Below are 18,291 nucleotides of genomic sequence, written 5' to 3'. Positions count from 1 at the left end.
ATGTGAATCTATGTGTTTGTTAGGCTACAAATAGTTTTCATTTAGTATTACACAGAATATTTACTAGGTTAAAATGTATTGCTTCCTGGGGCTCAGTCCATGGAGTGTCTGACTTTTGGTTTTGGCTAAGGTCAAAATCTCAGAGTTGTGAGATCACAACTCTGTATGTGTAATGAACAAAGTCTCAAGTCTCTCTGCTTGAGACTCTCTCCCTCTCCTCTCCTTCTCCCTCTGACCTCTCCCAGCTAATGTGCTCTCTCTCTCTAAAATAAATAAATCTTGAGGTGCCTGAGTGGCTCAGTGTTAAGTCTCTGCCTTCGACTCAGGTCATGATCCAGGTCATGGGATTGAGCCCCGCCTATTTAAATAAGTACAACTTGGGGCGCCTGGGTGGCTCAGTGGTTTGGGCTGCTGCCTTCGGCTTGGGTCATGATCTCAGGGTCCTGGGATAGAGCCCCGCATCGGGCTCTCTGCTCCGCAGGAAGCCTGCTTCTCTCTCTCTCTCTCTCTCTCTCTCTCTCTGCCTTCCTCTCTGCCTACTTGTGATCTCTGTCTGTCAATAAAATAAAATCTTTAAAAATAAATAAATAAATAAGTACAACTTATATTCCAAAACAAAACACAACATTTATCATAAACATTTTAAGTAAGCTTTATGCCCAACATGAGGCTTGAACTCAAGACCCTAACATAAACGGTCACATGCTCTACAGAGTGGGCCAGCCAGGAAACCCCCATAAATATTCCAAACTATCCATGCCAGTGCTACCTACAGTTCACAAATCCCAGTACAGTCTTCTTGCTGAATTAAGTGCACTTAGAGAGAGTTTGTCTGTCTCTGTCTCCTCCCATGTTTCTTTGCTGGTTTGAATATACTAACATGTAAAACCCTGATGAGTAACTTACTTGCCCTTTCAGTTGCCTGATGGACTGCTGAAGTGTGAGTATCTGATTGAAGAGAGGGCTCTTTAGTGTCTCATAAAACAGAGAGAGCTTCTCATTTTGTGATGTATCTCCCTTCTCCTGCAGTTTCATTTTTAGGCGATCAAGAACTTGTAGGACCTGCAATTTATCTTGTTTGAAGAAGGATAATCAGAGCACAAGTTAATCCCACTGTACCTTCCACTTCTGAATCAGTAATAAATTTACTGATAGAAGTACATTATCTAGTATACCTGGAGCGGGATTTTCAGGCATTTTGAATGATTGTCTTCAATCCCTTTTAAAGAAACCTAAAGAAAAATTTTAAAACACAAAAGATTTTCCATTAGTGTCTACTCATCTATAGTTCTGTAAAAAAAATTATAGAAAATCTCAAGAACATGCTTCATCAAAAGACTTCACTCAAATTCAAATTAAAACTTGAGTAACCCACTAGGTTTCCTCAAACTAGAAAGATAAGCACACGATTTGCTGAATGTTGACGAAAACATGAAGCAACTGGAACTCTCGACATCACTAGCAGAAACGCAAAATGGCACATGCGCTTTAAAAAGTTGTCTGGTAGTTTCTTACAAAGTTAAAAATACACTTACCTTATGACTCAGCACTTCCACTCCTAAATCCTTACAAGGAAAAATAAAAATACAAACTCACAAAAAACCTATACATGAATATTGGTAGCATTTTTATTTATAGAATGTAAGCAGAATTCTTGGGAATAAAAGCAAAAAACAACTACAAATATACACAACATGGATCGATCTCAAAAATACTATGTTGAGGGAAAGAAACTAAATAAAAAATGGTTACAAACTGTATGATTCCATCCACATGAAGTTCAGTCTATAGTTATAGATTAGTTTACCTCAGCAGGGTAGAAAGGAGCTGACTGGGAAAGGATCTGAAGGAGTTTTTTGGGGTCATGGAAATGTTCTAAGTTTCAAATGGGGTACTTTTTGTTTACACAGATGTATACATTTGTCCAAATACATTGACTTACATATTTTAAATCAGTATTTTTTGTATACAAATTACAAATTATACTTAAAGTTCATTTTGTTTAAAAAAAAAAAAGAAAAGAAAAGAAAAGAAAAAAAAAAGGATCCTGGGCTGGAAAAGAACATCTACATTAAGAGGTGAAGATTTTAGAGATTACGGGGGGAGGGGGGGACCCTAAGCAGCACACACAGTCCCAGATTCCTAGTAGTCATCTGAGTCTCCAAAAGGTAATCACCCAACATATTGCCATTATCTGTATTTTTAATTCCAGTAATTTGTTCAAACTAACCTAAAATGTAATGTGATCACAACTCAAAATTCCAGCAAATCCCCTGCGAGGACCAAACCGGCACTTTCACAGTAGTCATTTATACTAATGGTACTCCAGATTGTAGTGAACCATCAAAGAAACAGGAGTACTATACCGTGAAAATTCTCTTACATCAACTCTGCATACAGTTGCTGAATGAGGTCTTCATCTTCTAGTTCAAGGTCACTAAGTAGGAAAGGGTATTAAAACCCAGTAAGGGATGCCATCTGCATTGATAAAAGGTCCATGTATTCCATCTAAATGTTCACTGAACTGCTGAATAGACAGAACCGCTACTGATGAGCTCAGCGTCTCAACTGTGCAAACTTTACCACTACCCATTGACAGGTAACAGTAACAAAAGATCGTTACAATGGCACTATCCTTTTCTATAGTAGTAGCCTAAGGTCCTAGAGGATTGACAAGAGCAGCTCTGTCTGTGGTCATTAATAGATCAACCTCTCTGAAAGAAAGAATGCAAGCGAAAAATAGGAGATATAATTTTTTTACTCTCAGACTGGCAATTTTTTAAAATTAATAATAGCATGTATTCTAGAGGCCATGAAAAAACAAGTGGGAATATAAATTTGCACAATCTCTTTTAGGAGAGCAACTTTAGCAATAGCTATCGATACATTAAATTTGCATTCTCTTTTACCCAGAAGAGCTACTTCTGAGGTTCTCCCTAAAAGAAATACTTGTAAAAGGGCATACAGATGTATTGTACAAGGATATTTACTTTATTGTTATGAACAAAACTCCAGGAAAAATTAATCTGGCAAAAGCAATCAGGCATTCTAATAAAGTAGGTCTGAATCCACTGAAATGAGAAGGGGAGGGAATCAGCTAATGGTAAGCCTGTGGCTCTCTCCTTTAGGGAAGGATTCCCAGCTTGATAATCAGAACCCCTTGCAAACACCCTAAAGGTTTTTGATAGCCCCTCATTTTTAAATGTCAGGAAATGTCTAAATTGCTTTTTGTAAATAATCTGAGAATGAATGGATTTAAGGGTCATGGCTAGAAGATACATAGACATTTTCTATTTGTGTAACTAATGGAGTATAAAACTCAGGATTCCCCAAACACCAAAAGTTTCCTTTGAGAAAAACATTTCTGTATATATTGTTGAGAACCTATCTAGTAACCCAAAACAAAAATGTGTCCTAAGGGGTGCCTGGGTGGCTCAGTGGGTTAAGCCGCTGCCTTTGGCTCGGGTCATGATCTCAGGGTCCTGGGATCGAGTCCCACATCGGGCTCTCTGCTCAGCAGGGAGCCTGCTTCCTCCTCTCTCTCTCTCTCTGCCTGCCTCTCTGCCTACTTGTGATCTCTCTCTGTCAAAATAAATAAAATCTTAAAAAAAAAAAAAAAAATGTGTCCTAAGGTTGAATTTTACTCCTGTAAGCAAATTAAAAATTGTGGTTAAAGTCTGTCTATCAGAAATATATTTATAAATGATTTAATTCAACCTACACATAACTAGGTATTTTAAGTGTGTCGATAATGTCCTAAGAAGAAAAGTGCCATTTTTCGGCTGGGTACTCCTCTAGCAAGGAATGTCTGTCCCTACCTCCTGCCTGTAACCACTGAATCAGGAGTATGGTTTGGTGCTCATTCGGTGAGGTTTGATCTCATTCACATGAGAATGCTTTGACAATTCAATCCTCTATGTTAACACAAGGACATTACCTAACAGGCACAACTGAATAGGGAAAAGAGCAAGTTTCAGGGTATGAGCATTATTTGCTTTTTATAAGAAAAAGATATGTATGTGTGTAGGTTTCTAGATTGAGAAAGATAATTTCACAGTAATTAACTTCTGGAAAGTAGGGCACCTGGGTGGCTCAGTTGTTTAAGCGACTGCCTTCGGCTCAGGTCATGATCCTGGGGATCTGGGAAGGAGTCTTGAATTGGGCTCCCTGCTCAGTGAGGAGTCTGCTTCTTACTCTGACTCTACCCCCTGTTGTGCACTCTCTATCTCTCTAAAATAAATAAATAAAATTTTAATTTAAAAAAATTCTAGAAAGTAGAAATGGGGATAGGAGATTTTAAAAAATTAACTTTACAGATTTTAGTGCTGTTTGAATTTTATTTTAAAAGCATGTCTTGGGGCACCTGTGTGGCTCAGCGGGTTAAAGCCTCTGCCTTTGGCTCAGGTCACCATCCCAGGGTCCTGGGATAGAGCCCCACATGTGGCTTTCTGCTCAGCAGGGAGCCTGCTTCCTCCTTCCTCTCTCTCTCTCTCTCTCTCTCTGTCTGCTTCCCTGCCTACTTATGATCGCCAAATGTCAAATAAATAAATAAATAAAATCTTTAAAAAAAAAAAAGCATGTCTTATTTCGTAACTTAAAAACTAAAATAGGCAAAAAGATAATGGCTGAGAAGGTCTAATGAGAGAGCAAGCAGATACAAAGATAATAACAACACAATAGGATAATTATATTCTAAGGCATAACCATCAATTGCAGTGGTGTGGGCCATGGGCTAAGTGAAATCACAAAAAGAGATGGACTAAATTTGCGTGGGGATGTTTGGAACACTGGCAAGAGAACACATCAGAAACTTCTCTCGCAAAAGAGAAAGAATGTGGTGTAAAAGGAGTGGTCATTTGCCCTCATTTGCCTACAACCACCTCAGATTACCCAGCACCATTATGGATGCTGTTCCATTTCACTCCCAAAACTGCTGCAGTTACGAATGGACAGAAAAGAAGTGGCATATATATGTAACAGGTATTATTCAGCCATAAAAAAAGAATGAGACCTTGCCATCTGCGACAACATGGATGGACCTACAGGGTATCATGCTAAGTGAAACAAAACAAAGACAAATACCATTTGATTTCACTCGTTTGTGGAATCTAAAACACAAAACAATGAGTAATCAAAAGAAAATCTCTTAAATACAGAGAACTGATGGTTGCTAGAAAGGAGGTGGGTAGAGGGGTGGTTGAAACAGATAAAGCTGATTAACAGGTACAAACTTCCAGTTATAAATTTTTTTTATTTTTTTATTAATTATTTTTATTAACATAGAATGTATTATTTGCCCCAGGGGTACAGGTCTGTGAATCATCAGGCTTACACACTTACAGCACTCACCATAGCAGGTACCTTCCCCAGTGTCCATAACCCAGCCACCCTCTCCACAACCTCCCTCCCCTCAGCAACCTCAGTTTGTTTTGTGAGATTAAGAGAGTCTTTAATGGTTTGTCTTCAAAATTTAAAAAAAAATTTTAAGTGTCACAGTTTGAATGACATGTAGGGCTACCCTGGGTAAGTGGTTCTCAAATTTTAGCATGCATCAGAATTACCAGGAAGGCTTATGCAAACACAAGTTGCCAGGGCCCACCCCTGGAGTTTTTTGTTTGTTTTTGTTTTTTATTTGACAGAGAGAGATCACAAGCAGGCAGAGAGATAGACAGAGAGAAGGGGGAAGCAGGCTCCCTGCTGAGAAGAGAGCCCGATGGAATAAGGGGCTCAATCCCAGGACCCGGAGACCATGACCTGAGCAGAAGGCAGAGGCCCTAACCCACTGAGCCACCCAGGCGCCGCCCACCCACCCCCCTCCCCCGCCGGAGTTTTTGATTCTGCAGGTCTGAAGTGAACCAGAGAATCTGCATTTCTAACAAGTTCCCATGTGATCCTGACACTACTAGCCCAGAGACCACATTCTGAGAACTACTATATACAGGTGTAAAAGCTCATGAATTTCTGAGACTATTAGTTTTAAATGACCTAGGTATCTAAAAATAGGACCAAAAAAAAAAAAAACAAAAAACAAAAACCCAGGGTTGTTTTTGTGTTTGTGTGTGGGTTTTTTTTGTTTTGTTCGTTTGTTTTTCTGCAAGTGTAGACGGCAAATTGATGCTTGGCTCACAAAGAGAGAAGTCCCAAAATTGGGAATAAGCATTTAAAAACCACATAATGTGGCAGTGTAATGTTGATCTATCCAATTTAGTAATAAAACTTTGACTTACTTTTTCTTTTTTAAATTTCATTTTTCTAACAATTCCTTTTTCTGATAACTGATTACAAAAGTATCAGTTCTTGGAAGACTGTGGGTGCAGGGGAACCCTGATCTCTTATCACTGACAGCTTAAGAAGCACAGACTTAAACAGACTTTGAGAGGGTCCTTGTAAATAATGCGAAGTAGACTGGTCTTTATCCTGTAAGCAACAGGAAGTAATTAAAGGCTTTTAAGTTGGGAGGTACTGAGTCCAGATTTCTATTTAAAAAGGTAATTCTGGTAATAGGATAGATTAGCAGCCTTCAAACATTTTTAAATACACATTCCCATCAGTGAGAATATGGTGACCATTCACCTTATTTTTTATAATTATATATACATATAACTATTTACATGTCATATGTTTTATAAACTATACATAAAATTTTAAATGTCATGACAGTAAGATAGAAACACTAAAAAGCAAGGTTTTATGTCCTCTTCCTACCATCCCAATGGATCCTTCTGTATATTTTGGAAACCACAGTGGTACAGTATCCCTCAGTAAGGTTTAAGAGAAGAAACTGGGTGGCAATTTAACCTTCTGACTCATACTTAATAAAGGCTAAACCCTGTCCACCATGCAGGCATGGAAAATTACTGCAGTCCATGGTGTTAGGTAATATCTAGGGAAGAGGACTAAAGCCTTAAAAATATGAGGACAGAAGGGAGAAATATAGTAATTCTACAGCTCAACAACCAGTAAGCAGCACACAGGCTAAAAATCTTCAATCAAACCACCTTGAACTATTTGTCTAGACTGACAAACAGAGCTTACAGCAAGGAATCTCAAGTTTGTTTAAACATGGTAAAGCGGAGTCTAACTTGTCAGAGATGGGCCACCTAGAATCGGTCATAGGTGATATTAAAATGCCACCGTGTGCCGCTGTCCTCCCAGTGCTACAGCCTCCAGAGAAGGCGTAGTTATTATGCTCAGTGGCTTCTACTCCATCATTGATCAGGAGAGTCTGAGCTATGAATTTTTCATGCCTGGTACACTGTAGGATTTGACTGAAGGAAATTATAATAATATTGTGGCTTTTCTTTATACCCAGGCCTTTAGCCATTACCAATTAATGGAATATATGAAAAAAAAAAAAAAAAAAGCTGATGCAGAGATAGAAATTTAATTTGATTTAAATTTCTAGGCGGAGGAAACTTACTGAATAGATTTATTAACCTCCTCTGTTCAAGAATTTAAGTGAACTAAAACCCTGAAAAACATACTTTTCAGATTCCCAATAGCTCACAGAATAGAACACCCCAAGACACCTTATACTCCTATCTTGAAAATTTGGGAGAAAAAGATCACTGGCAATCAGTTTGGCAACAGGTATTTAGCCTCTAACTGCAGATATGAATTGGAAGATCACAAACTCCTCACTGGGAATTCCCCAGATCCAGAGGGAATGAGGGAGTTTGAACAATATGAAAGCTATTAACTATAAATGAAGTCAGGATTTCAGAAGTTATTCAAAAATATAAGTCCACAAACAACTTAAAAAGTTTTTGTTTTTGTTTTTATTAAGAGAGATTTTATTTATTTTTGCAAGAGAGAGAGTTAGCTCCAGCAAGAGGGTGGGGGGCAGTAGGAGAGGTAAGGGAAGAGGGAGAAGCAGACTCCCTGCAGAGCAGGAAGCCCAATGCGGGATTCAATCCCAGGACTCTGGGATCATGACCTGCGCTGAAGGCAGACACTTAACAGACTGAGCCACACAGATGCCCAACACCTTAAAGTTTCTATTGCTTCCTTTGAAGTGCAAAGCTCAGGTAGTATCTAATTATCACGCCTTTGTCCCCAAAGCTCAGCATTTGTGAGGTAGCAATTAAATGGGAAACAAACTCTCCTAGCCAAAGTAAACACATCTGCCACCATGCTAATAGAGATTCAAGACAGTTGTCACAGTCTTGTGTCCTTATCAAACGACAAGGCCTTTTGTAATCCCTTAGATACAAAAGATAATATATTTTTGGCTGCTGCCAAACCACTACATTCCTGGAATTCTGGGAACATATATAAATTCCAGAACAACCCTGACATTTTGGGAACCATATGCTTAAGCCATAACCAATGCTTAATTAAGTGCACTTAATGCTAGATATTCAGGACATGTTGAAATTGAAGATGAAAGATACTGTGTTAAACTCAGAATCAGAATTGAAAATTAGGGTGCCTGGGTGGCTCAGTGGGTTAAAGCCTCTGTCTTCGGCTCAGGTCATGATCTCAGAGCCCTGGGATCCAGCTTAGCAGGGGGCCTGCTTCCTCCTCTCATTCTGCCTGCCTCTCTGCCTACTTGTAATCTCTGTCAAATAAATAAATAAAATCTTTTTAAAAAAAAATTTAAAAAAAGAACGGAAAATTGAGTCAGTTCTTCAGAATAATTCAGTTGGCTAAATACTAATCCTTACTGAACTATTCAAAGTTAATCAATGCATATCAATATTCTGCCTGTGCCTTGGCCACTGAGTGAGAACACTGTTTTGTGGTATGCTTTTGTATTTCTGTTGGCGGCAGTTTTCTCTAATTATGGACGAAAAAAAACAAAAACAAAAACAAAAATCTGGGCAATTTTCACACTTAGGGATCTCTGTGTAGCCAGTCCCTCACTGAAAGGGCCCAGGCATTCATAAATGAGTAGTTTCTACCTCAAATATTCTGTTCAATGCTCCCCACAAGGTAGGCTGTATGCCCTTCTCTTCAGAAATATGGTGATGGCATTTTTGCCATGCTTCTGGTATTCAAAAACAATCCTAGCAAATCGTGAAATACACCAAACTAGGCTTCCCATCAATGTTCACCTCCTCTCCTTCCTCCTGACCTTTTCCCCCAGACCATTTAATCTGTTACTAAATCACATAATTCACCTTTTGGTGTCCACTACGCACCAAATGCAAGGACATTCTGTAAAACATCTCATTTATCTTAACAAGGTAGTATTATCACCCCCATTTTGCAGATGCAGGGAACTTGCTACAATTTCAAAAAAACAAGGAGGAAATTTCACCTTGGAAGGAGGAAAAGTCAACTGTTAATGACTTTAAAAATGAGAGCCGGCTATTTCACATTTTCAACAGCGAGAGAGTGTTTGTCAACCTAACCCTCAATATCCACTTAATTCACCTCCCTCTCCTACCACACTCTTGTCCTGGAGCTTCATTAGAACTCCAGAAAGTAACTCCAAGAGGACTGACTGCCCGTTTCAAGCAGGAGCCTTACCTAACCCCTATTGTCAAAGTCACCCCCATCCATTAGGGGCTAAAACTAAATGAAAACAGGTCTGCCCCTGACAGATACCTACTAACCAGGCAAGATGTGCAGAGCACCAAAACAAAGGGCAGGACTTTTGGTTCTGTTTTTAAGAGTAAGACCAACATGAGAGAATGCTCATCTCACAGAGAGTTTACTTTTTTTTTTTCTTTGTAAGTTTATTTACTCAATCTCTACACCTAACATGAGGCTTGAACTCACAACTCCAAGATCAAAAGTCACATGCTCCTCCAACTGAGGCAACCAGGTGCCCCTTAGAAACTTCTTTTAATCTGAAGGCAGCTCTATAAATCCATGTTATCAATATACAGATAATCCAAGTCTGAAAATCTTTAAAATACACACTACCTTTGTTTATAATATTGTTGTTCAACATGTTTTTAAACTATAAGTGATCATACTGTATATTTATCCTTCAGCAATTTGTTTTACCTTATCCTTAAAGTTTTATGATTACTCATGAGAATATAGGATATATGCAGCTTCTCTTCATTCACTGCAACAACTACATTCCACTGTAGGAATCCATGATTTTCTCCCCCAACCTCCTGCGAATAAGCATTTAGATTGTTTCCTATTGGTCACAAACACAAAAACAGGATTAGAAGGTAATACCTACTTCATTAATCTACTGTTTTCCAGTTGATTCAATCAGCAATTCATAAAATAAGGAAGATTCTATAGCCTAGGAACTTTGAAATCCTGGAGACCTGGGATCTACAGCTGGGACCAGCTCTGTGTTCTTGCACCAATTGTTTAAATTTCCCTTTACCTCAGATTTCTCATTTGTAAAATAGAGTAAATGAAAATTATTACATATTTACCATTGAAAGGACGAAATAAGGTATTGGAAAACATGTATTCCGGCACACAGTGTACCTTCAATACAGAGTAGCTACTATTGTTAACAACCTCTTCTGGGGTGCCTGGGTGGCTCCACTGGGGATCTCCCTTCCATTAGGTCAGGATCCCAGGGTCCTGGAGTTGAGCTCCAAATCGCATCAGGCTGCGTGCTTGGTGGGCAGCCTGCTTCTCCCTCTCCCACTCCCCCTGCTTGTGTTCCCTGTCTCTTGGTATCTCTCTCTGTCAATAAACAACCACCACCACCTCTCCTTTCAATCAAAATTATTTAAGGTACTTCAGGAGCTTCAAAAAACTAATAATTTTTGGGGGGTGCCTGGGTGTCTCAGTGGGTTAAAACTCTGCTTTCGGCTCAGGTCATGATCCCAGGGTCCTGGGATCGAGCCCCACAGCCGGCTCTCTGCTCAGCGGGAAGCCTGCTTTCCTTCCTCTTTTTCTGCCAGCCTTTCTGCCTACTTGTGTTCTCTGTCAAATAAATTAAAAAAAAATTTTTTTTTTATCTGAGATTTTGCTATGTACTCCATAATGATTATTTCTCAGAAGACTGAACAACAAAAATGTTCAGTAATGCAACAAATATGGGGGGGAAGGGAGAGTAGGAAGGCTGATAACCTGGGAATTTGAAAAACCTGTTTCTAAGTAGGAATTTAAGTCCTTCAGTCCACTAAGCCCTCTCAAGGATAAAAATGCTCATACTGAATCCTAACCCAGTGCTGTTCAACAGAAAAATGTGAGCCACAGAAGTAACTCACAATTTTTCTAGTAGCTGCATGAAAAAAGCTAATAGCAATAGGAAAAGTTAACTTTAGTCATGTATTTTACTTCACCCAATATATACAATCATTTCAAGATGTATATAATTTTTTTAAAATGAGGTATTTTACTTTTTGCTTTACACTAAATCTTCAAAATCTGATGTGTCTTTTACATTTGCAGCATGTGTCCAGCCCAATCTGCCCTACATGAAGTGTCGGACAGTCACATGTGCAAAGAGTTAACCAATCTGACAGCACAGTATTAACCCATGGTTTGCCAGAAAGATCCCTGTACAGTGTTTGTAGCAAAGACTTTTGGATTACCAGTTAACATAGTTTCAATGCCTCTTATCAAAATAACTCACAAAACTTTGGTTCTTCCCAATAAAAATAGCTCAACTCCATAATTTTAACAGAAGTTATCACAGTGGAGGAGCAAAGAGCAGGAGAATCATGACTCACAGTTTATAAGACACATTCTTAACGAGGATTTAATTTCAACCTCCCTGAAGTTCAGAGAAGTAGATCATTTACAGATGGGAAAACAGAGGAGCAGGGTTAAGTGACTCGCCAAGTCCTATGGTAAGTGGATCCAATACCCATCTCCGGGCTCCACAGGCCGCACAGTTGTACAAACGCAAAACGTTAAGTGGCCTCTTCATCTTCAGCAGAGATCTAGCCCATGACTGAAATAAGGGTATTGACAGGCTCTAGATTTCTATTTGCATCAGAACTTCAAATGAGGGTTTTAAAAAAAGGCATCCAAATCTGCGCAAAACATCTGAGTATGAAAAAAACCACAGCAATGGTCAAGCAATCACGAATATAAAGGTGGACTAGTACTCTCAAAAATTTACTACCCAGGTGAGCAAAATCTTTACAAATTAAACCCCATTTTGGTCTCCCCAACCTAATGTATTTTTGTTAAACAAAGCACGTAAACTCAAACTACTTGGCTGTTTAGCTTAAGGATCATTACAAAATGTTAAGTAAAAATGCAATTATAAGGATAACTGAATGTTGAATCTCTACGAATCACAAGGTTCTAGTAGTGAATTCACCATGGGAAAATTCCCTTTTTAAGAATACTAACCAAAAGACAATATACCAGAATTTTATTAGTGGTTACTTTCAATGGTAGGTGGGTTTGTCTACTTTCTCCAGTTTTCTCCAGTGAATATAGGTTAGCTTTATAGTTTAATATTAATACAGTACTTAAACTTACTAAGGCCTTCAGAGGTGCCTTGTTTGGCTCAGCGGGTAGAGCACAGTAACACCTGATTTCTCTGGGAGGGGAGTTTGAGTCCCTATCTTGGGGGTAGAGTTTACTTTAAAAATAATAAAATAAATATACATACTAAGGCCTCTAAACACAGATAAGAGCTTAATATAATTTCTTTTCCATTTACACACAACTATTATTCTAATGCCAAGCACATCTCATGTGACTGTTAACAGGATCTCGATTAGCAAATCTCTCCAGACCAGAGTTTACAAATTCTGTCTTATAAAGTACCTTCCAGCGCTGATATTTATTACCTTTTTAATTATTTTAAATTTTTAATAATCCTTATATACGCCGTAGGGGCCTAGAAACATCAAGTTCATTTTAGTTCAAAGTCACAATCCTCCCTTTTTCCTGATATTGCACACTGAAGCAATTTGAGTTTTTACACCCACTAGCTTTTTTTCTAAAAAAAGATGTGTACAAACGAATTGGCAGTCTATAGGAGCTTAGACACTCTAGAATGCGGTATCAACCATAGTCGGCATAACTGAGATTTCTTTTTCTTCTAGGTCTCCAGAGGCTACTTCATTAAGAAACACTTGTTTGTGGCGCACCTATCAATGGCCAGACTCTAAACACACCTGAGCAACTTAGAGAAATAGGGCCCTGAAAGGCGAACGCTCTCAATCGCAGAGTCAAACCAGTAAACAACTAATTTGAATCCAAAACGATTACGAGCCATCTGGACATATGACAAAGTGCCAAATGAACACTCCTGGGGGAGATTAATTTGGCACACCTCCTAGGTGTGCCACGAGGGTCGGGGCTCTCGGGGTGAGGGGAGGGGGAGGATTTGAAAATGTTTTCCTCAGCTTGACTGAAAGCAGGAATCCAGCAATGTCCCCACAGCCCGGAGGCCACAGTACTTTCCGTCTGATCTTCCCCCGTCTGAAAAGTGAGGCTAGCAGAGCCCAAGCCTGACCGCGGGCCTGGGAACTCGGCTACGTGACCACCCGGGTGGGGCCGGAGCTAGGCGGTCCTCTCAGATAAGATCTGGGAACCCCCTCCTCCTCCTCCGGGCCCCCGCGGCAGGCCACTACCTGCTCACTCCTCTCACCGTCACCAGTGGAGGAAAAGACTCCGCCCAGCTCTGGGGCCAAGCGCAGGCACCGATCCGGGTGCAAAATTTGATCCCTGCCAACCCCAGAACAGAAGTGGGCCGAGATTTGAGGGCCGGCAGGGCCTGGCGAGGCTGGGCGGCTCCGCGGCGGGCGGCCCGCGGCGAGCTCAGCACGGAGCTGGGTGGGGGGCGGGGGTTGGGGGAGGGGCACGGTGGAGTCACCCAGGCCGGACGCAGAAGGACTGCGCCCCGCGCCCACTGTGGGCCTGGAGGGGCGCCCAGCAGCGCCCTGGCACTCCCGTGTCCAACTCCTCCCGGAGGGCGGGCGCAGAGTGCGCCAGCGGCAGGGGAGGCGGGCTCCCACGCAGGAAGGAAAGCTGCCCCCCGCCGACCTCGGGACGCAGGGACTACCACGCCGCCCTGCGAGCGCCCGCGTAGCTGGGACCCCCCGCTTTACCTGGTCCGACGGAGGGTCGGGAGCGAGCGAGCGGGCGGGCGGGCACGACGCCGGCCCTCCCTCACCTGGGCGGAAGTGAACGGGGCAGGGTAACCGCGCCTCACCTGGCAGGCCCTTCCCTAGCACCGACCCTCCCCGCCCGGGGCGGGGCGCCGGGGTGGCGCGGGTGAGGGGGCGGGGGGAGCCTGGGCCGCAGGAGGCCGACTCTGGGGAGGAGGAGTGCGGGGGCGGCGGAGTTTCCTATTTTCGGCAGGTGAAATTCGTCTGGGCGCGGGAGGGTTAAAGAGCCTGGAAAAGGTGGAGTCTAGGGGCCCAGTGGGCAGTTGTAACGCCTGGTGGTGGGGGCAGCCGGTGCTAATGGGGTGGGGAGGTCCTGCCGGACAGGTGTTATTAAGAGGGCTGGGCAGAGAGGGAGTCTCAAAGGCAAGCTAATGAAAGGATGTTGATGAAAACATGATCAGATCTAATTAGTCCCCATTGTGCCTTTCCTTTCTGCTAACCCAACATAAAACTCGTAAGAAGTATAGCTGGGGAAATTTAGTTGGGGGAAATAAAGGAATCTGACAATATTTGTCTGCAATATGCAGGGCACTAGCTTATATACACTGATGCGGGAAATAAGGGCAGAGGAGAAATATTAAATTTTCCTGCCACCTATAGCCCACTGACAAGTCCTTGAAACAGGCAGTGGCTTTCCTCTAGGAACTCAGATGCCTGGATATTAATACTCTGCTAAGGGCAAGCAGCAATCTTAGCTGGCCCCTACAATCCTGTAAATCTACTTTAACAGAAAAATTTCTGGGGTGCCTGGGTGGCTCAGGTCATAATCCCAAGGTCCTGGGATCCAGCCCCGCATCAGGCTCCCTGCTCCAGGGGAAGTATGCTTCTCCTTCTCCCACTCCCCCTGCTTGTGTTCCCTCTCTAGCTCTCTCTGTCAAATAAATAAACATAATCTTTAAAATTTTTTTTTCCTTTGGAATCTTCCTTTATGTCTGCCCAGCAAGATACACATTGGCAATCATCCTCCAAGCCTATGACCCCTGACAGAGGGTTTACTAAAGGACAGTAAATGACCTTTCCCAACAGTAGCTAGTTCCCTCCAGGTCCTGGAGGCTTAAGCTATCCCTCACTCCCTCCCAACTTGAATGTGTATAATGAGGCCAGCCACTCCTCATAACCCCAGGGAAGATTTTTCTGCTCAAAGGTCCCGTCACCATGCTTTAATAAAACCACCTTTTTGCACCAAATACATCTCAAGAAATCGTTCTTACCGTGGGCTTGGAACCCTAACATCTTTCCTACCTCATTTTCCGTACCTCATTTTCTCTGTGAAGAAACTGCACTCCTCATTGATGAAGGAATTTGTCCAAAGTTTGGGACCTACTCTGGATCTTCTGACTCTTAAGTCCTATTTAACTTCACTATATATTTTAACATTTTTATTCTTGGTATCACAACATTGACATTGAGAAAGATGTGTATAAAATCTATAATTCCACTCTCTTTAATTATTCCATTCTCTTTTCTGTAACTAACTTGAGAATTTTGATGATAGGCCTTTTACTTTGTATAATAAGTTCCATGCATTAGCCATCAAGAAAATCAGTCTTCAGGTCGGTAGCCATTGAACGGATGCAATATTTGTTAGGCACTGTGATTGACTCTATAAAATGTTAAAAAAAAAAAAAAAGGAATACCTATCCTCAAGGAAGATGAGTCATATATACAAAACAATTGCAACATAAGAACATTTGTTGTAAGATAAAGCACTTGGCACTTAACAGTGTTGTTAGTTTGCTTGTTTTAAAGGAAATATTTCTTGCTAGGCCCGGTCCAGCTTCTCAGGAACTAAGAAACTCTTAAGGGAAATACATTTCTACAATAACTTAGATTACCAAATGGAATGAACCCAGAACTTGCAGAAAATAGACAATGCTGTCGAAAGCATCTCTTAGGACTGAAACAGGTTTTTAACAGGTATTTGGGATAAACGTAAAATGGAGAAGTCACTGGTACATCTTACAGGTGGAGACCTCGCTTGAAGCATCACCTAGGAAGCATTGGGTCTCTTCTTTGTCTAATATTTGATGGTGGTTATGAACATATTTTTCCTCTTACCCAAAAAATAATGTGACTTTAAATTGATTGTTTAACAAAGTTCAAGCTTCTTTGCTTAATATGCAAGATCCTTTAAACTCTCCTTCCTCCTGTAGAATCTTCAACCTAATCTCCAAACAAGCCTAGTGCAGGTCTTGGAGTCACACAAGGGCTTCTCTGTGGGTTATTTCTCCCCTTTCCCAAGCCTGGAAGGTCCTGAAAAGCCCCCACCCTTCCCTCAGGGCTAGACTCAAGTCTCACCTCTAAAAAGGCTACTTCCTGGTGACCCCAGCAAACCATCGCTACCACATTTCATCTAATTTCTCCACATTTTTGTGTTGATTTAATATGAGATTTCCTTTGGCTTTTACCTGGAATTTAAAAACATTTTTAAAAACTTATTTAAATATATTGTTTAACAAGTGTACTCTATGATAAACATTTTGGGCACTGAGTTGGTTTTGTTTATTTTAACCCCTGAGAACACTCAAGAGCGTCTTATTCAAAGAATGACGAAGATGAACCAAAATTTTAAGAACATCTCTGTGAAATCAGAAGATCTGAACTTGAAACCTGACTCCACCATTTCTGAAAATATGTGATTTTGGCAAGTTACTTAACCCTTCTAATTCTCATTAGTGAAATTGAGGTAACAGGGCTTACTTCATATGGTAGTTTCGAAGGTTAAATGAAGAAATCCATGTACTGGGGCACCTGGGTGGCTCAGTCAGTTAAGTGTCCACCTTCGGCTTAGGTCATGATCTCTGGGTCCTGGGATGGAGCCCTGGGTGGGGCTTCCTGCTCAGTAGGGAGTTTCCTTCTCACTCTCTCCCCTTCTGTCCTTCCCCACTTCTGGTTCTGTCTCTCAAATAAATAAATAAAATCTTTAAAAAGAAAGAAAGAAAGAATGAATGAATGAATGAATGAATGAAAGAAAAAAGAAAGTAAGAGAAAGAAAGAAAGAAATGCATGTATTGCATATACCTGGCACAGAGAAAGTACTCAATAAATAAAGCAACGCATAGATGGGAATGACCTTGACAGATACTGTGACAACCAGGAGACAGCCAAGAGTAGCAAATAAAGTGAGACCAGGGCAGATGGAGGAGGACCAGAAAATATTTCTGGAAACTTCAGGTTACGAAACTTTATCCTTTACCTATAAAAAATTAAAGAACCACTGAAAAACTTTTGAACAGAATGTATCTATCATAACATTTAATTTCTGATGTTTATTCTTTTAAAAACTTTTTTCTTTTTAGAACTTTTAGGGTCATAGCAAAACTGAAAGGAAGGTATCAAGATTTCCCTTATACCTCTCACTCCCACACATGCATGGCCTTCTGTATCAACATCCCCCACCAGAATGGTATGTCTGTTACAACTGATTAAACTCCATTGACCAATTATAATCACTCAAAGTCCACTGCTTACATTAAGGTTCCGCTCTTGGTGTTGTACATTCTAGAGGCTTAAACAAACGTATAGTGACATGTATCCACAGTTACAGTATCATGCAGAATATTTTCTCTGCCTCAAAAATCCTCATTGTCCTCTGCCTATTCATCCCCCACTCCACCCCTAACTCCTGGCAACTAGTTCTTATACTAGTTACAAAACATTTGGGGCACCTGGCTGGCTCAGTGGGTTAAAGCCTCTGCCTTCTGCTAAGGTCATGGTCTCAGGGTCTTGGGATCCAGCCCCACACAGGGCTCTCTGCTCAGCAGGGAGCCTGCTTCCTCTCTCCCTGCCTGCCTCTCTGACTACTTATAATCTCTGTCTATCAAATAAATAAAATCTTAAAAACAAAAACAAAAACATTGTGTACCAAGCACTGTGTTTTGGGGGAATATCTTAATCAAAACCCTAGTCCTACTACAGTAACTAGTACAAGCTTCTATTTTAACAATTATCAAACAGTACTTTAACTGTTTATCTTTTCCCTTAGTAACCATAAAATGTTTAATTACTGGGTTCTCATCTCTTCTTTTTTTGAGTCTGTAAGGTCTCACTAGATGTTGGGTACACAGTAAATGCTTGATAAATATTTCTATGGAGGGAAAGAGCGAGAAAGAAAAAGGGAAGGATAAAGGGAGGAAAGAGAGAAAAGAGAGAAGTCAAAACAGGAAGTTTAAAAATTGAACTAGTAAATTTCAAATTTCCTATCATTTAAATCTTTAATTAAGCACTTTTTAAAAAACACAAATATTTTATTTATTTATTTGACAGAGAGAAATCACAAGTAGGC

The 18,291-nt window shown here is 40.8% G+C and overlaps 1 protein-coding gene across 9 annotated transcripts in view; it reads right to left on the bottom strand.

Moving 5' to 3' along the window:
- PATJ (PATJ crumbs cell polarity complex component) overlaps positions 1-14,206 on the bottom strand; it is a 373,944-nt gene extending 359,738 nt beyond the window's left edge. For 5 of the 9 annotated variants that reach the window (XM_082687804.1, XM_082687800.1, XM_082687806.1 and 2 more), the window contains exons 1-3: positions 13,947-14,109; positions 1,176-1,232; positions 907-1,073 (exon numbers count right to left, since the gene is read on the bottom strand). In XM_082687804.1, the coding sequence (XP_082543930.1) occupies positions 907-1,073; positions 1,176-1,197 (189 nt within the window). In that variant the 5' untranslated portion in view covers positions 1,198-1,232; positions 13,947-14,109. Of the gene's footprint in view, positions 1-906; positions 1,074-1,175; positions 1,233-13,946 lie in introns of all 9 variants that reach the window. The other 4 variants (XM_082687802.1, XM_082687803.1, XM_082687808.1 and 1 more) reach the window with 3 other exon arrangements.
- Between the last annotated feature and the right edge of the window lie 4,085 nt (positions 14,207-18,291).

This window comes from Mustela nivalis (genome assembly GCF_964662115.1).
Source record: "Mustela nivalis genome assembly, chromosome: 10".
Classification (NCBI taxonomy): Eukaryota; Metazoa; Chordata; class Mammalia; order Carnivora; family Mustelidae; genus Mustela; species Mustela nivalis.
This window is presented reverse-complemented; position numbering and strand designations above follow the sequence as displayed.